The sequence below is a fragment of the Heterobasidion irregulare genome (assembly GCF_000320585.1).
Source record: "Heterobasidion irregulare TC 32-1 unplaced genomic scaffold scaffold_12, whole genome shotgun sequence".
NCBI lineage: Eukaryota > Fungi > Basidiomycota > Agaricomycetes > Russulales > Bondarzewiaceae > Heterobasidion > Heterobasidion irregulare.
The window spans coordinates 320,496-335,827 of record NW_009258208.1 but is presented as its reverse complement, the minus strand read 5'-3'; the positions used below and the strand labels follow the sequence as shown (position 1 = coordinate 335,827).

The window sequence follows — 15,332 nt, the reverse complement described above, 5'->3', positions numbered from 1 at the left end:
GAACACGCTTCGATTTCGTTTGCGCGTGTGTGTATATACCTTGGCCAGAACTTTATCCCGCTGCAACACATATTTATCCAAAAAATGCACGTCCACACGGTGCCGATTCGACTGGCGAGATCTCCCAAAAGTTTCAAATGAGATGGAGGAGAACTGATGCACACCAATATATACGGACAAAGTGAGATATGCTCAGTTGTATATTCAATGAAATTTACATTCACATTCCTGAGTGGTCTCTTCCTCAGCATCAATTGTCCCCAGAAACCGCCTTTGCCCGCTCCGCCACGGCCTTCGTGTCTATGAACTCCTTGATCACATTGATCTGCGGCTCTTTTCCTGCAGAGAGCGTGAACAGGAAGATAGATTCGTTGTCGTAAACTGCCCCGTTGGCCAACTTCGTGTACAATCTCGCCTGTGGAGGGCGGAGAGGCATTTAGGGGTTGACTCGCCAGGAGAAAGGAGAAAAAGAAACATCATACGTGAGTCCATATCTTTCCTTCTGACTCGTTAGCATCGTAAAGCTCAAACTTGACATGGATGCATGAATAAGTGCCAAAGCCAATGATTTGACGCGATAAATTGGACACCCACGTTCATGTTCTGTCCACCCAACAACGCTGCAGTGCTCTTCGCATGAGCGATGCCATGCTCTTTGTTTTTATTCGGATCGCCTGCACTTGCAGGCAGAGTGACGTGCAGGTAGTCGTCCGAGAGGAGAGTTTCAAGTGCGTTGAAGTCCCATTGCACGATCGCTTGGAACCAACGTAACACGGTTTGGAGCTGGGGAGACGGATTCGAAGGCGGCGCGAACATTGTTGGGCGGCAGTGTTTGGCTACTAACATTTTGGCGAGCTCCTTTATACGTTTTCTTGCTAGCTGAGCGGTAGAGTCGACTTCGACAGAGCGATTTCGGCTCATGAATCGAATATCGTTGATTGACACTGGCATGTATTGTATCGCTGCCATCAACTGCCAAGCCTTCTCATCTAGTTTTCAGGGAAGCCATGTCACAGGAAATTCCATGTCATATATTCAATAGTCGCGACTTCAAAATAGGTCGCTTATACAAGTGGTATCGTAAAACACAACGTATCTTCGAGAATGTCCCCGTATGCCTATCCTTGTACTGCCTCTTCTCCGGAGATCCCCTATCCCTATACGCGATTACTCAAAGAGATCTGCCAATTTCTTGGTATCCACAAATTCATCCATCACGCAGATCTTCGGGCTTGGGCCCTCTTCCAGCGTGAAGAGATGGATGTACTCGGAGGAGAATGGTTTGTCATCGTTTGACACGGCATGCAACATCAGCTGTACGGCGACATCCTCCAATTATGATCTAGCGGGCACCGTTGAATAGACGTACATGAATCCAAATGCTTCCAGGCGCTTCGTTGACCGCGTATATTTCAAACTATTGTCTCCTGCGTTAGCCCGATGCTAAACAAGGACACTTGACAGAGCATACGAACCTCGACAGATTTGAAGGGCTTCATCGCTTTCTCTGCAAACGCGATCCCTTCCTCCTTGTTCGATGCCACTGGGCCTTTGCTTCCCGGCAAAACTGAATGCTTGTAGTCGTCTGTGATGAGCTTTCCGAAAGCATCAAAGTCACGACGGCACAAGGCATTCAGCCAATTATGCACGGTGCTGAACTGCGCCGACGGGTGCTGAGGAGGTACGTATGCATGCATATTTCGGCTATGTGGATGGAAGGGGCGCGTAGCTAGTCGGCAGGTGTTCTGAATATGGAGGGCTGTTGAGAGGATCCGAAGAGAACCCGAGTAACGACAAGTACGTTGTTCGGACGCCGACCTTTTATGCAGCCCTCACGCCCCTTATTTGAAGCATTGGCAGGTCACTTTATTGCTACAACATGTGATTTGAGTCAGTGATGTTGGGCCTATCGACCTCAGAAAAAAGCGATCATTTCATATCGCCGCCCGAGGACCCCAGTGAGCTCCGGCAGCAGCTTAACACCACCAGAGCTCTGTTCGACAGCAATATGTTGACGAAACAGGAATATCACAAGCTGAAGGATCGGCCATGAGTGACGCTATGCCTGTCTACTTAAGATGCATGCTTTGCTTGACATGAATGTTGGACGGTCAATGTTACCCCATCAGAGGTTATACGGAGCGGAACTACGGAGGTTAGGATATCAGCAGGACGTCGTCGGAGATTGGACGATGTACAGCCCAATGATGGACACTCCCTTTTTCATGCTTGCTCAAATCCAGCCCCCCTGTCAAACGCCGGTGAGCGGTATGACCCTGGATGCGATGGCAATCTGTGTCTCGTTTCAAGCAAAAACACAGTGTGATGAGAAAGTGGAGGCTTCGCCCTTAATGACGTGAGTCCTTGTCCTTCCATTGCTTAATATTGTCATGAATCTTGAGTTTGCCTATTGCTCCTTTAGAAGTCTCCAGGATTTTGTCGCGCTCCTCATTGTTGTTCGACTCGGTCCATAGACTGGATCTCCCACTCTCGCGAGCAGTACAATTTGCCGGATGAGTCTCACATTGATTGATTTCTCATAGACGGTGGAGCATGGCTGGAACTATAGTGATTGAAAATAGTGTGAACATATTCAACAGCAGGACATCAACTCAAATCGACCTCCTTTGCTTTATTTTATCAAGGTTCATTTCTTATCTTGTAACAGTAGGTCACTGGAAAGTGAAGATCAGTGCTCACAGCTTGGTACACGAAAGTATCCTCAAATTCTCAACCTCAGTACACGTTGGTTTCAATGACCATCCACTGTCTCTGACCCTCAATCCTGGCGATCACTCTGCCTTCTTTGTGCCCACGAATTCGTCCATCACTGTGATCTTCGGGTCCGGACCTTGATCCAGTGCGAAGAGCTGCATAGACTCGGCGTTGGTATGATCTCCTTCATTCGTTACTGCACGTTGCATCAACTGTGCACAAATACTTCCAATCAGCATCTAAAAAGCATCCTCGAATTGACATACATGGATCCATATGTTCCCCGGCGACTCGTTGACAGCGTATAACTCAAACTATCGTCCACTGCATCAGCTCGATGCTAAACAAGGAAACTTGACAGAGCAAGCGAACCTTAATAGTCTTCAAGGGTCTCGTTGCTTTCTCTGCGACGTCGATTCCCTCTCGCCTGTTTGACGCCACGGGCCCTTTACTTCCCGGCAACACGGAATGTTTATAGTCCTCCGCCATGAGCTCTCCGCAGGCACTGAAGTCACGACGGGACAAAGCATCGATCCAGTTCAACACGGTGGTAAGTTGTGCTGAAGGATCTTGAGGGGATTCGTATGCATGCATATTTCGTTATGCTAGAGGAAGTCTGGGGTGAAAGTTAGTACAACCTAGTTATTCCTCGAGTTCTCGGTGAAAATGCGATAATGAATTGACAAATAGTAGACTGCTGACTGGGCTCTTTATATAGCCCCCCCGCTTCATTTTCCGCGAAGCAAGCATCTGGCTTCAACGACAGGTTTGACTGGTTGGAGCGATTGACATAGAGGCTGAAGTTCAGCTCCGACGCGACATCAGCCCACCCCACCGTGGTCGGTTCACCTAGCCAATCTATCTTGTCATCGACAACGTCATAGATTGAGCTAACCACTGCTGCATACGACTCCGGTGACGATAGATCAATGATCTGTGAGGTTATTTGAGGTATATGACTTGATTATATGATCTTGCATGTAGTGTCAGCGGTGGAGACCAACTCTTGAAAAAAGCCTGTGATTGTATGGTCGAAAGGGGCTGCTAAGTACACAAATGGAGTCTATACGTCGTCCTGAAGACAATGCGGGGGTAATCTGTGTACTTTGCTATCTCATTGGGTCCTCAAGGCTTGCTTTATCAGATCCGCAGCCTGCCACCACACCAATCAGCGTCAGCCGCGACGGAGGTCCTTTACTGACGTACTTTCTCCGCGATGGCATAAACTGTAGCTTGAGGGGCTGCGCCGACAGCGAGTGGGAACACACCCGAGCCTACAATACGCAGGTTTGTTGTATTGTATACGCGTAGACAAGGATCAACAACGCCTGGAGCAGGTAAATTTTAGCATGTAATATGTCCATAGTCGAACATAACACATGCCTCCTAGAGCCCGAGGTGCGAGTGGAGTCGAGCCCACTTGATGGAATGTTGACTGAAAAGTGGAGTGGTGAGCGTTTCAGAAACACAGTTGCCTGTTGGAGACGCACGATGACGCCCTGGCGGACATATCTATCACCACAATCAATGTCCTTAGCATATGTTTCTGCTCTTTTGGTAAAGGCTTTGAAACGTACCCATCGAATTCGGTCACATTGGCTGGAGGGGCATGCAACTGAGCAATCGTGTCGGATATAGGTTTTGTGGCCATCCATTTTCGGACCCAGGCGGTGCCCAATGCGTGCACGGCGACATCTATATTGCCAACACGCATTAGGAGAGATGGTCTGATGACGAGAGTGAGACCTACCAAAGGGGCTCGCAAAATATTTGGGATCTATGAGAGGATTCGCGAATGGATTGGTTGAGTTGATGTGCTATGTGGCATCGATCAGTCGCCGGCTACAACGAGACGACAAATAAACGTACCACAGATCCACGCCCAAATGGGTGCTTTGAGGGGTTCAGTATCGGGAAAGGGGCCGGAACCGCCAAAGGAACTCACCAAATTGATAGTCAGGATTGACACATACGAATTATTCCCTTCGGGCGTTGATGCAGCACCCCCACTGGGGGTGACCGCAAATTCGGCCCAGGGGACCTTTCCTTCCTTCATCCAGCGTTCCAAAACCTGATCTTGCTTTTTCGACAATGATGAGGTGTTCGTAGACTTGGACAGCGAAGATGAAAGCGCGAGGCTCAGATTGTTGATCTCGCTTTCCGAGAGGAACGCTTGCAGGGGTGACATTGCGACGTCTGCAGTATTGTATGTGAAAGCACCAGTGTGGTTAGCGGTGCTGAGGTATGTGTGATGAGCAATTGAGAGTTCAGACAAATAAGCAAGAGCGTACAATAGCTCCTGCTGCTCCTCTGCGAATGTTGCGTTGAAGCGCAGCTGGTCTATAACCATTGTTAGATGACAACCGTCGAATGCTGGTGGGACAAACCAAGAGTAAGCACTCCCGGCTTTGCAATGAAGTCAGACGCTGTGAGAGTAGGGTCCTTGACAGCGAGACCCATCAGTATGAAGACAGCATTATTGTATGCGAGATCAAGAGGATTCACTTGTAAATTCTCTCCTACACCCGGGAGGTGAATTTTCGTCTGAATCCCGAGGCTTTTCAATAAATTCTGATCCCCGACACCACTCAATTCCAAGATCTGTGGCGTTTTCAATGGTCCTAGGGGAAATAGCTTGCTCAGATTCCGTTCGAATTCACCCCCATCGAGTACGCACCTGCGGCTAATATGACCTCCCTTACAGCCCTCGCAGATCCAGACCATTGGTTGCCCTCTCCACCAACAAAGTGGACAGATTTGGCGGTCAGCTCTCCGTTTCTCCCCTCCGTGAAACTGACTTTAGAAACATGTGCACCAGTCAATACTAGCAGGTTCTCACGGCCCAGGATTGGGGCCAAGTAGGAAGTGGCTGCGGTTGAGCGCAAACCCGTGGCAGGGTCCACAGAGCGGGCAGCAAGAGAGAAGTCTGCCGAATTGCCGGAGTCCTGCAGTGCGTAAGATATTAGAGACTGAAAGTCATGGTAAAGTCAGCTTACAGGGTCCGAGTTCGTAGGAATTCCGAGTGCGTTCGCAGCAGTGACCCCGGCTGCGATGACGGGAGGATAGAAGTTATTATATCCAATCTGCAGCAAACCATCCAATATGAGGTATAGTCTCGGCGCTTTGGGTACATGATCTCACCGGTAAGGTTCCATTTTGTCCGTGTGCCGAAGCTAAGGATTGGGTTATAACTTGACCGGGGAGAACATTCGGTGGCGGAGGAAGCCATTGCTCAGACTTCTTAAAATATGGAAGAAGTGCCTTGAAGCCCCACTCTTCTCCGTTGCCGAAATCATTTGCCCAAGCATCATATTCTTCAGCTGCACCACGCTGCCAAACCTGACAATTATAGAAGCATATCAATTCATGCTGTCGAGCGTAACATGGAAGAGTCTCTCACCATTGCACTCAATTCGCTTGAACCTCCAAGGACTTTCCCGCTGCAGGCAAATGACACGAATGAGCATAAAAACAATGTCAAGAAGAAACACTAGACGTACGCAGGCTCGGCTATCACTCTGCCGCCCAAGTTGGACTGAGGCACGCTAGAAAAACTCCAATCATACGTCGAGTTCCCTAAAGCCGCACCAAACTGCGCGGGTATAGTGAGGAGCGGATCATTTGGACGGTATGTCCCTGCATCGAGTACACCAATGCGGAGTGACGGCAATTCAGATAAACGCGCAGCAAGGACGAGCCCTGAAACACCGCCTCCCACAATTAGGACGTCGAATTGCTGTGCTGAAAAGGTGCGAGGGTCAGAAATTATGCCTTGGTAAATGCGAGTAAGGTAATGTTATCAAGATATGATACAAGGCAGATACCATTAGGGCGTGCACAGACGCTCGGGAGGGAAAGGCACAATAGAGCCAAGGTCGAGCCACAGGTACTGGGTCGCATAGTGGTAGAGCCTCGCTTGCCGTCCCGTCAAAGAGCTGGCTCGAAGGCGATTGACGAATACGGCGGTTGTTTAATATGTGGCCCTTTAAATAGTGCAGAAAACGACAGCAAGTGCCTACATAGAATGAATCTCATAATATCGTTCAGAGCGGTCGCGAGTTAGCTGATTCAGAGCCTGGCCACCAACCAGAGACCCAGGAGAGTGCGACTGTTCGCCTAGTTGAAGCGAGCTACTCGGGACACCCAGGCTCGAAGCTCAATGTGAACAGACTTTGAGGGATGGCTATCATCGAAGGAAGTCAGAGTCCGAGTAGTGACACGGACTGCTTATTCTGCTGCGAGCCGACTGTGCTGGAGAGTACCATCGTTCAGCACTCGACAAGACAGTCACGTAGTAATGGTGTGCATTATGCCATTGATTAATACCCCTCCAACGGGCTATCCTGTTTTTTGGCTTTCCAGATACCCGCCTTTTGACCGCATGATGGAGAATTGAAAGAGGTATTGAGAGAGGTGACGAAGGCGATGAATGGGGCAACTGAATGTTCAAACTCCGCGATGCTGTCTATCAGCGTTTATCTTTTTTTTTCTGGGTGAACTATCAGCTGGTCCATGTGCCGTCACTTCATCCTCCCCCTTTGGCATTCAATCAGCTATCTAGACCCAATTTTCGTGATGGTTCGATCTCGCAGCAGACTCTGTTTCTACCTCCCCTCTTACTCTAGGTCTCAATTGACCCCTTATACACCATGCCGCCCTCAGTGTCTAGCATGGATGAGAAGCGCAGTGCCAAGGAGCTCGAGGCTGGCATCGTGGCAGATGACGCCATAGGAGCTGAAGTTGAAAATCTTGGATCGTCGCCGGGTTCGGAGCCGAACGCCTTTCAGAAATTCACTAAACTGCTATTGAAGTGGGGCATCGAAACGCATGGGTGCGTGGATATGTTTTTGGTTGGAAGGGCGAGCAAATCCTCAAAGTTACTCACCTGTCTTGGTCAACACTATAACCTGTGTAGCATCACACCTATCCCCCCGGAAGATAGGACGGATACGCGCCTGTACCAAATGTTCTTTATCTGGTGTTCGGCCAACCTCAATATCCTGGCGTGAGGGATTTTTATCGAGACCATCAACCTAAAGTAACATCGTTCTTGACCAGATTCAGCACGGGAACAGCAGGACCAGCCTTTTTCTCGCTCGGTCTTAAAGACTCTCTTGTCACCATACTCATGGTCGATGTCATGTCCGTGCCGATGTTTACAATTCATCAGCAAGGCAAGCTGAGATACTCACTTATCGCAGACTTTGTGCAGTCCCGGCATACTTGTAGGTTCAAGTTTCGAGTTCGACATATGTCCTCTGATTTTTTTTCGTAGTGCTGTTTTTGGTCCAAAACTGGGAACCCGTGCTATGGTCCAAGCCCGGTTCTCTTGGGGGTAAATATGATAAATTCTTACATGTATGCTCTCCTGACGTCAATTTTTGCTCCAGATTCTACGGTGCCATGATCCCGAGCCTCCTCAATGCCTTTTCTCTCCAGGGATTTCTCATCCTCAACACAATTGTCGGAGGCCAAACACTCGCTGCTGTATCTGACAGTCTTGACGATACCCTCGGGATTGTAATTATTGCTGTCATATCACTGGCTGTGAGCTTCTGTGGCTATAAAGTCATCCACATGTACATCTACGTTGCTTTGAAATTCTCTGGTACATCGCTAATGTCATGAGCAGGTACGAAAGCGTCGCGTGGTTCCCAAACTTGATCGCGTTTTTGGTTATGCTCGGTGTTGGTGCAAAGCACATCGAAAATGTCCCTACGCCTCCGCCGTCACCGGCTTCTGTGCTGTCATTCGCCTCACTCCTGGTCTCTAGTGTCATCAGTTGGTGTACGATGACTCCAGACTACGGAGTATATCATAAAGACTCGCCCAGGTTCGTGCTGCCTTCTCATTGACACGCACGAGATACTCACGAGTATTTGATAGCTGGCGTGTATTTATATACGTCTATCTCGGATTCTTCGTCTCTAGTGTTGGTGGTTTTGGCATCTCAGTTCCTGGGAGCATTTATTTACGCACGAACAGCTCCCGGGCCATATGTTGGGTGCTTCTTTCGCAGCAAGCGCGTCTGCGGTGCCGGCCTGGCAAGCGGGCTTAGGCAACGGCAACAATGTTGGAGGGCTGATAGAGGCTATACTCGGCATGTCAGGAGGATTCGGAAAGTTTTTGACCGTCGTCATCGCTTTGACCATTCCGAGTGCGGTTGCGCCGACGATGTACTCGTTTGCTTCTAGTTTTATGGCTGTCACGCCCATACTCGCGAAAATCCCAAGATATGTCTATGCCGTCGTTGCTACCGCAATGTGAGCGCTGTCTTTCTATCTCTAACACGAGGGAAGAAGTTGACCTTCAAACGCTTCTGTCTCAGCCTCATCCCGGTCGCGATCGTTGGCGCTGTACGGTTTTACAACACTCTTGTCGATATTCTTAGTAATTTACCCCATCTCCATGCTTGAATTTCACTCACGTTCATCCAATACACAGGTATCATTGGCTACTGGACCGCCTCCCATGCCGCAATCGTTATGTGTGAGCATAGCATTATCCGACGAGGACGGTTCGCCAGCTACAACGTCGAAGATTGGAACAATCCTAAGCGACTCCCCCTTGGTTTTGCCGGTGTCTCTGCCTTTCTTGCGTCGGTCGCTATAATTATACCGTGCATGTCGCAAGCTTGGTACACTGGGCCTATCGCTGCGAAGGGAACAGGCGATATAGGATTGCTCACTGGGTTTGCAGTGGCAGTAATACTATATATCCCTTTGAGGCTGATAGAGAAGAAGGTGGGGCGATAAATAGGGAGGGATACATACTGACGTTGTATTGCGAGAATCGAGAGTTGGGCTGATGGCTATGATAGGACGAAGTCAGTTCAGCCTGGTCCTCAGAATACACACTCCTCTTAATGGGACACATATATTGGAACGAGTCAAGTAGCTGCTCTGTGGTCGTGGTTAGGTGCTGCAGTCGTTTTGTTTAATGGATCCTACCAGCTATAACCACCGATTTCAGCCTCACCATAAGATGCTGTATTTTCGTATTTTTCAAAGCCGGACATCACTATAATGTACAATGCTCCAATATGTTCAGTAGATGTATATCCAGAGAAGAGAAGAGATGAACACGGACAGCTGATCATCGGACAAAATTAGAGAATGTATCTGTCGAGAATAAGTGTGAACCTTTGGGTTCATCAAAGCATTTTACGTCCTGTCTGCGTGTTCGTCAACAGGGGCGACGACCTCAGAGGGACCGCCTAGTGCCACACTCCCAGCCCTGCTCCGTGGCACGAGCTGTCCTGTTTCTGCGATACGAGCACCACGCTCGACACTCTCTCTTCGTGAGTTCCCACGACTCACGCTCCTCCGCAAGCTCTGAGAGTCAGCGACTCGTCGTTCAAAGTTCCCACGGCGTGGCACGCTTCTGTGGTTTGTGTGGCCTTCGACTGGAGAAGAGGAGAGATCGCGGCGCGGCCCATGGTAATAGGCCGTTGGCGAGCCGAACGAAGAAGACAAAGATGGCGGGGGGACGGAAGGGTAGGAAAGTGGAGCCGTGCGAGAGGCACCGTTGGCAATGGCCGTAGGAGAGGTGGAAGAAGGTGGTGTCGTCACACCTGTGGTGTTGCTGATATAACTTGCAGGGTTTGTCGAGATCAATGGGGAAAGGTAAGGTGACTCGGACGCCGACGATGGTGAGTGGGACAGAGGAGTGGTCGATTCAGACGTGGTATGGATAGGGCGATGAATTTGCGATGGCGGTCGTGGAATGGGAACATTGGGTGAGGGGTGTGTGGCGTGGGCAGTTAGAGGGATAGGCGCGGAAGCAGCGGGGGACGACGTATTCGACATTGAGCGCCGATGTGTGGGCTGTGAGTACAATTCGTGCGAGGACGAGAGCCCAATCAGGTTATCAACCGATAATCCGAGCTACATAGATGTGAGAGGCTATGTGTAGTGGTAGAAATAGAAGAAGACTCACCCGCCTCCGATGTTGTATCAGTTCCTCCCTATAAATTTCATTCAGTCGCGTTATTCGAATATACTCTCGCTCCATATCAACCATTCTGTTCCTCAAAAGTTCATTCTCTCGTAGCAAAGCCTCTAGCATGATGTCTGAACTGGGTGCGAGGGGGTTGCTTGGCATTGATCTCGCCGGACGCCCATGCTCTATCGAAGGCTCCCCTATGCCATTGCCATTGGAAAGGTGGTTCTGAGACTGCATCTGGGATGATTGTTGAGCAAGACGAAGAGCGAAAAGCTCTCTAGAGAGTCTATTGACATGCGACTCTGATTCGGCCTCCAACACATTCTCAAGCTCGATTTTCTCCTCTTGTAGCTATTTTTTAATATCAGTAAACAGATAATTGCCTTGAGATGCTCCCTCAGCTGCAACAACCAGATACCTTTTCGAGTTTGCGTGACAGGACGTTGATGATTCTCTCCTCCTCAGCTTCATACGCATTAATGAGGTCTTCTTCGCGCTTGCTGCTGGTGCTAGTGGCTGACAACCTTCGGATAGGAGGGGATAAGGACATTAGATAGAGTATTGTTTCTGGAAAATCTGCTGTGAGATTGATGAAGAAGACTTCAGTTCAGAGCCAGCAGAATCCAGATGGCTTGTGGTGGGAGGTGTAGAGTACGGTGTTAGCGGCAACCGGGGTCTGTGGCCAAATTAATTCAAGGGGCGCGCATTCTCACCTTCAGAGGCCGGCTCTTCCCAAATTGTGTCCAACTCGGATTAACACCGGAAACGAGGTATCAAATTCACGAGAATAAGGTGATAAAGACGACGTAGAATAGGGAGAACGATGAAAGGAAACAAATACATAGATAATCTCCATGACACTAATTCAGAAATCGTAACCTTCGACTTTGAATACTTGCCCGTACAACAAATAGCTCTGCATAATTGTCAAGATTGGCGGAGGAAGCCCCATGCTCAAAAGAGTATTCCAGATTTTGGCGTGACCATGGATCTGTTCGATTTTAAAGAAGCAACGGGCAATTTGTGACGGGAACTACCAGATGGCGGGTCAGAATATTGGACAAAGTGAGGTCATTTTGGATTGAGAACGGACTCACAGTCAGCTCGGCATATTCTGCGTGTTGATATGCTGCGACACGAATCGCTGCCTGCAATGTGCGCATGAGGTCACCTTCCTCTGCATAGGTTTCGAGCAATTTCGACCATGGCTTGAGCGAATAGCGTGGCGTATCTAGACAGCGTTGATACGCCTCTTTTGCCTCCTCCTTGTGGTGTAGCCTTAGGCCAAGATCTCCCAAGATCTCCCACTCCATTCCCGTCTTACGATACGCAACGTGCTGCGTTTTGAAATGTGCAACCTCGGCACGAAATATTGTCCACACGCGCAAATCCTGTCAGTTACACATTCAGCCACTCCTCATTAAACTCACAGAACACCGTTGCCTTACCTCATATAGAACCATGAATAAGTTATCGAGCCAACGCTCACATAGTCGCTTGTTGCTGAACGAGAATGGCTCCGGTGCAGAAGTCCCCGGGCTTTCACTGTCATCTTGTTCTCCTTCTCCAGCAGCGGCTTGTACAGGAGGCTGCAGCTCCGTGCCGCCATTTACGCCGTTAGTTTTCACCTCGCTATTCTCACTAGCCTCTATCTCCTTTTCCATTTCTGCCTTCTTCTCTCTGTTTGACTCCGTCGAGATTCGGATCGTTGGAATCTCTCCTTCAGCGTTGAGATCCTTGCTATTCGATGCACGCCTGGACGCTGGCGATACCACCCCTCTCGTGCTTGCGTCATCATCTGCCCCCTCTAAGCCTCCTGTCGCCAGAGTGGTGCCCTCGGACACAAGCGAATCACGTACAGGTACTGCGGCGCCATCTTCATGAATGATCACATCTGACGCTCCTGTTGAAGACTGAATGTCAGACTGTGCCTTCAGCATGCGATATTCTTCTTCCATGACGAAAACGGCACTCCGCGTCTTGAGCAATTCGTCCCAACCAATTTGCGATACAAGGCGGGTAAGCAAGGAATAGGCCCGTGACCATGTCCCGCGGAGACCTGGTGCTGGTAACCGCAGAAGCGCGGCATCGGCCTGTTGCGCATGGTAAGAACGACGGTTTTGGCTTCACCGACATAAGACAGTGCCTACCTCGTCATCATCGGTTTTTTCCCGTTCTGGTAAGATCTCACCGACCGATGACTTGACAGGCAGATGAAGACGTGCTGCAGTTAGATTGCGGTGTGCATCACGGCCATTATAGGTGAACATGGGACATGAATTTAAGGTAAGTAGTGCCTGACAAGAGTGGAGTCGTCATAAGTCATCATGAAAGACGTAAGTATCTGGTACCCACAGATTCATACTGTCCCAGATCAATGTAAATGTCTGTGAGCTTTTCCCAAGTGACGAACTCGCTTGGTGCACAGTTGACAGCCTGTCGCGCGAGTTTGACAGCCCATTCATGCTTCCCCTTGGATCGTAGGAACTCGCACTGCGTATGAAGAAGTGTGTATGATTGGGGCGTCTGCTTCATAGCATTTGCCATTATCTGCACAGCTTTCACCTCCTCGCCTGATTTAAGGACCGACGAATCAGAAGCAATGACGATGCTGGTATGGTAGAACTCACTCATTCCGATATAGCTTTTAGCCAAAAGACAAGCGACCTCTGGTTCACGCGCTGAGAGCTTCTCGAACAAGTTGGCAGCATGTTGGAACCTCCCACTATCACCGAAGTATTTCATAATGCCTGCAGTAAGATGGTTTGACACTACTGTGGCCACCTGGATTTCCGGATCAGAACCAACTTGCCATCCTACGTGACACGATGAGATGTCGAATATAACAGGAAAATAACAGACGAGCATGTTCACCTTTCATGAATAGCTCTTCAGCAGCTTGTAGGAAACGAATCTCGGCATCTGGAGTTGCAATTGGCTGTAGTCGGCGGTATGCGTCAAGTTCGTAGGTAGAGTCGTCAGAGTACAGGATAGCACGAAGGACAGCAGATAGATAAGTCTCCTGCCACATTTCGGAAGTCGCCTTATATCTGGATGCGAGCAGCATCAGTTGAATCGAGAACAAATGGCATCAGAGCACGCACCGGTCACCACGCAAGTCAATCACGTATGCATCAACTCCTCCTGGGATTTTTACATCTACACGGACGTCTACGCGAGAAAACGCATTGAAGCAACTGGTCCACAGCTGAGCGTCTGGAGGATCGTAAATGAGCACTGTGCTCACCAGTAACAGCCATTCTTCAACTTCCAACTTGTCCCCTTAGAGAACCAGGCCTGTGGTTCTTCAATAGAGTACGTGAGTTGGTTGATGTATGCTGCCAGTGATGCTGATGACGATGCATCCACGCCCGAGACATAATGGTATGAGCCGATCTGCGACTTCACTGTCAGTAGATGGCGAACATAGCACGATCCGGCACTCACGTCGCGTTGACCGCTCTTCCCAGTGCTCTTCACGACATGACATAAATCCGGAGGCCCTAATTCGCGGAACCCAGCTGTACAAAAACAAAGCCACTAAAGTTACGACGAAGACAGGTAAGTACGTTAACTGTACTCACATAGACTTTCAGTACGAGCCATTAAGCTTTCGCCCGGGTCGACCTCAACGATCTCGGGGACATCTTTGAAGACAGCTTCCGCCATCTTGGAGGGATGATATATGGGCAGTTGGGGCTGAAATGCGTACTACCGAGTATGGGAAGGTACGCTCAGTGGGGCTCCTTTCGGAGTTTGAAAACATTCTCGGCGTGTAAGTGAGATCCAGAGACCATTCAAGAGACGTGTATCAGATTAACAGTAAAATAAAGACCTCCATCGGAGGCTGGAAAATACAAGGTATCGGGTCTCCAGCTACGTTAGGATAGAATGTTAGTCTGAGGAGATGGGCAGATGGCTCTCGCTAATTCATGTTCACTTCTGGGAATTTTTTACTTTCGGAACAGCATCACGCGAAAAGGTTTTTTCTGAGGTTTGAATCTCCAATGGGTATGAATTAGTAGTAAATAGCACGTTTGATCAGTAATGCGGACAGATACAGTTAATTTGCTAAGATCTAGGACGAATGCAGGCGCCTTGCTGCCGAAAAACCTGCGGAAAGGCCAAAATCATGATTTTGAATCGGACAATAGTAGAGATATCGATATCTCTCCTGCCTCAGACCTCCATTGGATCAAGAGTACTGACATCCTCAGAAGCTCTTTACAATGGGTATGTACTCTACGACTATCACAAGTACATAAGAACAATGCAAAAGTCGAAAGAGCTTTTTTGGCAATGCGGCACTTAAAATCATGGAATTTCTTTTACTTCTCATGTGAAGCTGACTACTGTCCGAGGACGTTGACTGCGTTGAGCACGACGCAGCCTAAGAGCGTGAATATGTGTCTGCTCTCACACTTCTGATCAGGAAAGCACACCGCACGACAACGTCACACAGTACGTTGCGAGCCAGGAGTACGTCCGCAGGCCGTAGATATGCCTCTGCGCCAAGGTACGAAAGTCACCTCGTCTAGATCTCACCGCGGCGGCTTCGATTTCCTGGCTTTAAATATGCCAGCAGAATCAACAAGCAGATCCTGAAAGCAAAGCTGCTCTGATAGAGGTGATACTAAGCGGAAGATGCTAATGGGCTTCGTAGGATTCTGGCG

At 49.2% G+C, this 15,332-nt stretch overlaps 7 protein-coding genes across 7 annotated transcripts; 1 reads left to right on the top strand and 6 right to left on the bottom strand.

Annotated features, from left to right (window-relative positions):
• Nucleotides 1–250: 250 nt before the first annotated feature.
• Nucleotides 251–816, bottom strand: HETIRDRAFT_455442 (uncharacterized protein; the record flags this gene model as incomplete). The annotated part of the gene is made up of 3 exons (XM_009553715.1): nucleotides 251–415; nucleotides 483–530; nucleotides 595–816. 3 exons carry the CDS (start codon nucleotides 814–816, stop codon nucleotides 251–253), a joined length of 435 nt encoding a protein of 144 aa, XP_009552010.1.
• A 351-nt stretch (nucleotides 817–1,167) lies between these two features.
• HETIRDRAFT_119119 (uncharacterized protein) lies at nucleotides 1,168–1,697 on the bottom strand (the record flags this gene model as incomplete). The annotated part of the gene is made up of 3 exons (XM_009553714.1): nucleotides 1,168–1,314; nucleotides 1,370–1,417; nucleotides 1,476–1,697. 3 exons carry the CDS (start codon nucleotides 1,695–1,697, stop codon nucleotides 1,168–1,170), a joined length of 417 nt encoding a protein of 138 aa, XP_009552009.1.
• Nucleotides 1,698–2,705: 1,008 nt separating this feature from the next.
• HETIRDRAFT_460997 (uncharacterized protein) lies at nucleotides 2,706–3,309 on the bottom strand (the record flags this gene model as incomplete). The annotated part of the gene is made up of 3 exons (XM_009553713.1): nucleotides 2,706–2,927; nucleotides 2,982–3,029; nucleotides 3,088–3,309. The coding sequence occupies 3 exons, from the start codon at nucleotides 3,307–3,309 to the stop codon at nucleotides 2,793–2,795; spliced, it is 405 nt and encodes a 134-aa protein (XP_009552008.1). The 3' UTR covers nucleotides 2,706–2,792.
• A 397-nt stretch (nucleotides 3,310–3,706) lies between these two features.
• Nucleotides 3,707–6,615, bottom strand: gor5 (GMC oxidoreductase 5; the record flags this gene model as incomplete). Its single annotated transcript, XM_009553712.1, has 16 exons — nucleotides 3,707–3,868; nucleotides 3,922–4,043; nucleotides 4,099–4,150; nucleotides 4,206–4,227; nucleotides 4,293–4,410; nucleotides 4,466–4,532; nucleotides 4,585–4,608; nucleotides 4,661–4,952; nucleotides 5,007–5,055; nucleotides 5,103–5,336; nucleotides 5,393–5,660; nucleotides 5,712–5,798; nucleotides 5,857–6,054; nucleotides 6,116–6,155; nucleotides 6,216–6,486; nucleotides 6,540–6,615. 16 exons carry the CDS (start codon nucleotides 6,613–6,615, stop codon nucleotides 3,830–3,832), a joined length of 1,959 nt encoding a protein of 652 aa, XP_009552007.1. The 3' UTR covers nucleotides 3,707–3,829.
• Nucleotides 6,616–7,364: 749 nt separating this feature from the next.
• HETIRDRAFT_106415 (Nucleobase cation symporter) lies at nucleotides 7,365–9,470 on the top strand (the record flags this gene model as incomplete). The annotated part of the gene is made up of 11 exons (XM_009553711.1): nucleotides 7,365–7,546; nucleotides 7,631–7,720; nucleotides 7,774–7,857; nucleotides 7,917–7,940; nucleotides 7,991–8,050; nucleotides 8,106–8,294; nucleotides 8,348–8,548; nucleotides 8,602–8,647; nucleotides 8,701–8,978; nucleotides 9,044–9,105; nucleotides 9,160–9,470. 11 exons carry the CDS (start codon nucleotides 7,365–7,367, stop codon nucleotides 9,468–9,470), a joined length of 1,527 nt encoding a protein of 508 aa, XP_009552006.1.
• Nucleotides 9,471–9,878: 408 nt separating this feature from the next.
• On the bottom strand, nucleotides 9,879–11,209 carry HETIRDRAFT_422410 (uncharacterized protein; the record flags this gene model as incomplete). The annotated part of the gene is made up of 3 exons (XM_009553710.1): nucleotides 9,879–10,601; nucleotides 10,654–11,010; nucleotides 11,078–11,209. The coding sequence occupies 3 exons, from the start codon at nucleotides 11,207–11,209 to the stop codon at nucleotides 9,879–9,881; spliced, it is 1,212 nt and encodes a 403-aa protein (XP_009552005.1).
• Nucleotides 11,210–11,412: 203 nt separating this feature from the next.
• Nucleotides 11,413–14,339, bottom strand: HETIRDRAFT_37935 (uncharacterized protein). The gene is made up of 12 exons (XM_009553548.1): nucleotides 14,244–14,339; nucleotides 14,107–14,180; nucleotides 13,907–14,055; nucleotides 13,764–13,856; nucleotides 13,534–13,709; nucleotides 13,290–13,475; nucleotides 13,015–13,232; nucleotides 12,810–12,956; nucleotides 12,559–12,752; nucleotides 12,108–12,438; nucleotides 11,757–12,050; nucleotides 11,413–11,692 (listed from the first exon to the last, which is right to left on the bottom strand). The coding sequence occupies exons 1-12, from the start codon at nucleotides 14,326–14,328 to the stop codon at nucleotides 11,525–11,527; spliced, it is 2,115 nt and encodes a 704-aa protein (XP_009551843.1). The 5' UTR covers nucleotides 14,329–14,339; the 3' UTR covers nucleotides 11,413–11,524.
• Between the last annotated feature and the right edge of the window lie 993 nt (nucleotides 14,340–15,332).

Bases quoted from the DNA above. Each gene is read 5' to 3' on its own strand.
- HETIRDRAFT_37935 (XM_009553548.1), bottom strand. From the start codon at position 14,328: ATGGCGGAAGCTGTCTTCAAAGATGTCCCCGAGATCGTTGAGGTCGAC. The intron at 14,056-14,106 runs GTGAGTGCCGGA...GTGAAGTCGCAG, and splicing joins GGAAGAGCGGTCAACGCGAC to ATCGGCTCATACCATTATGT. The intron at 12,051-12,107 runs GTAAGGCAACGG...TGTAACTGACAG, and splicing joins TATTCATGGTTCTATATGAG to GATTTGCGCGTGTGGACAAT.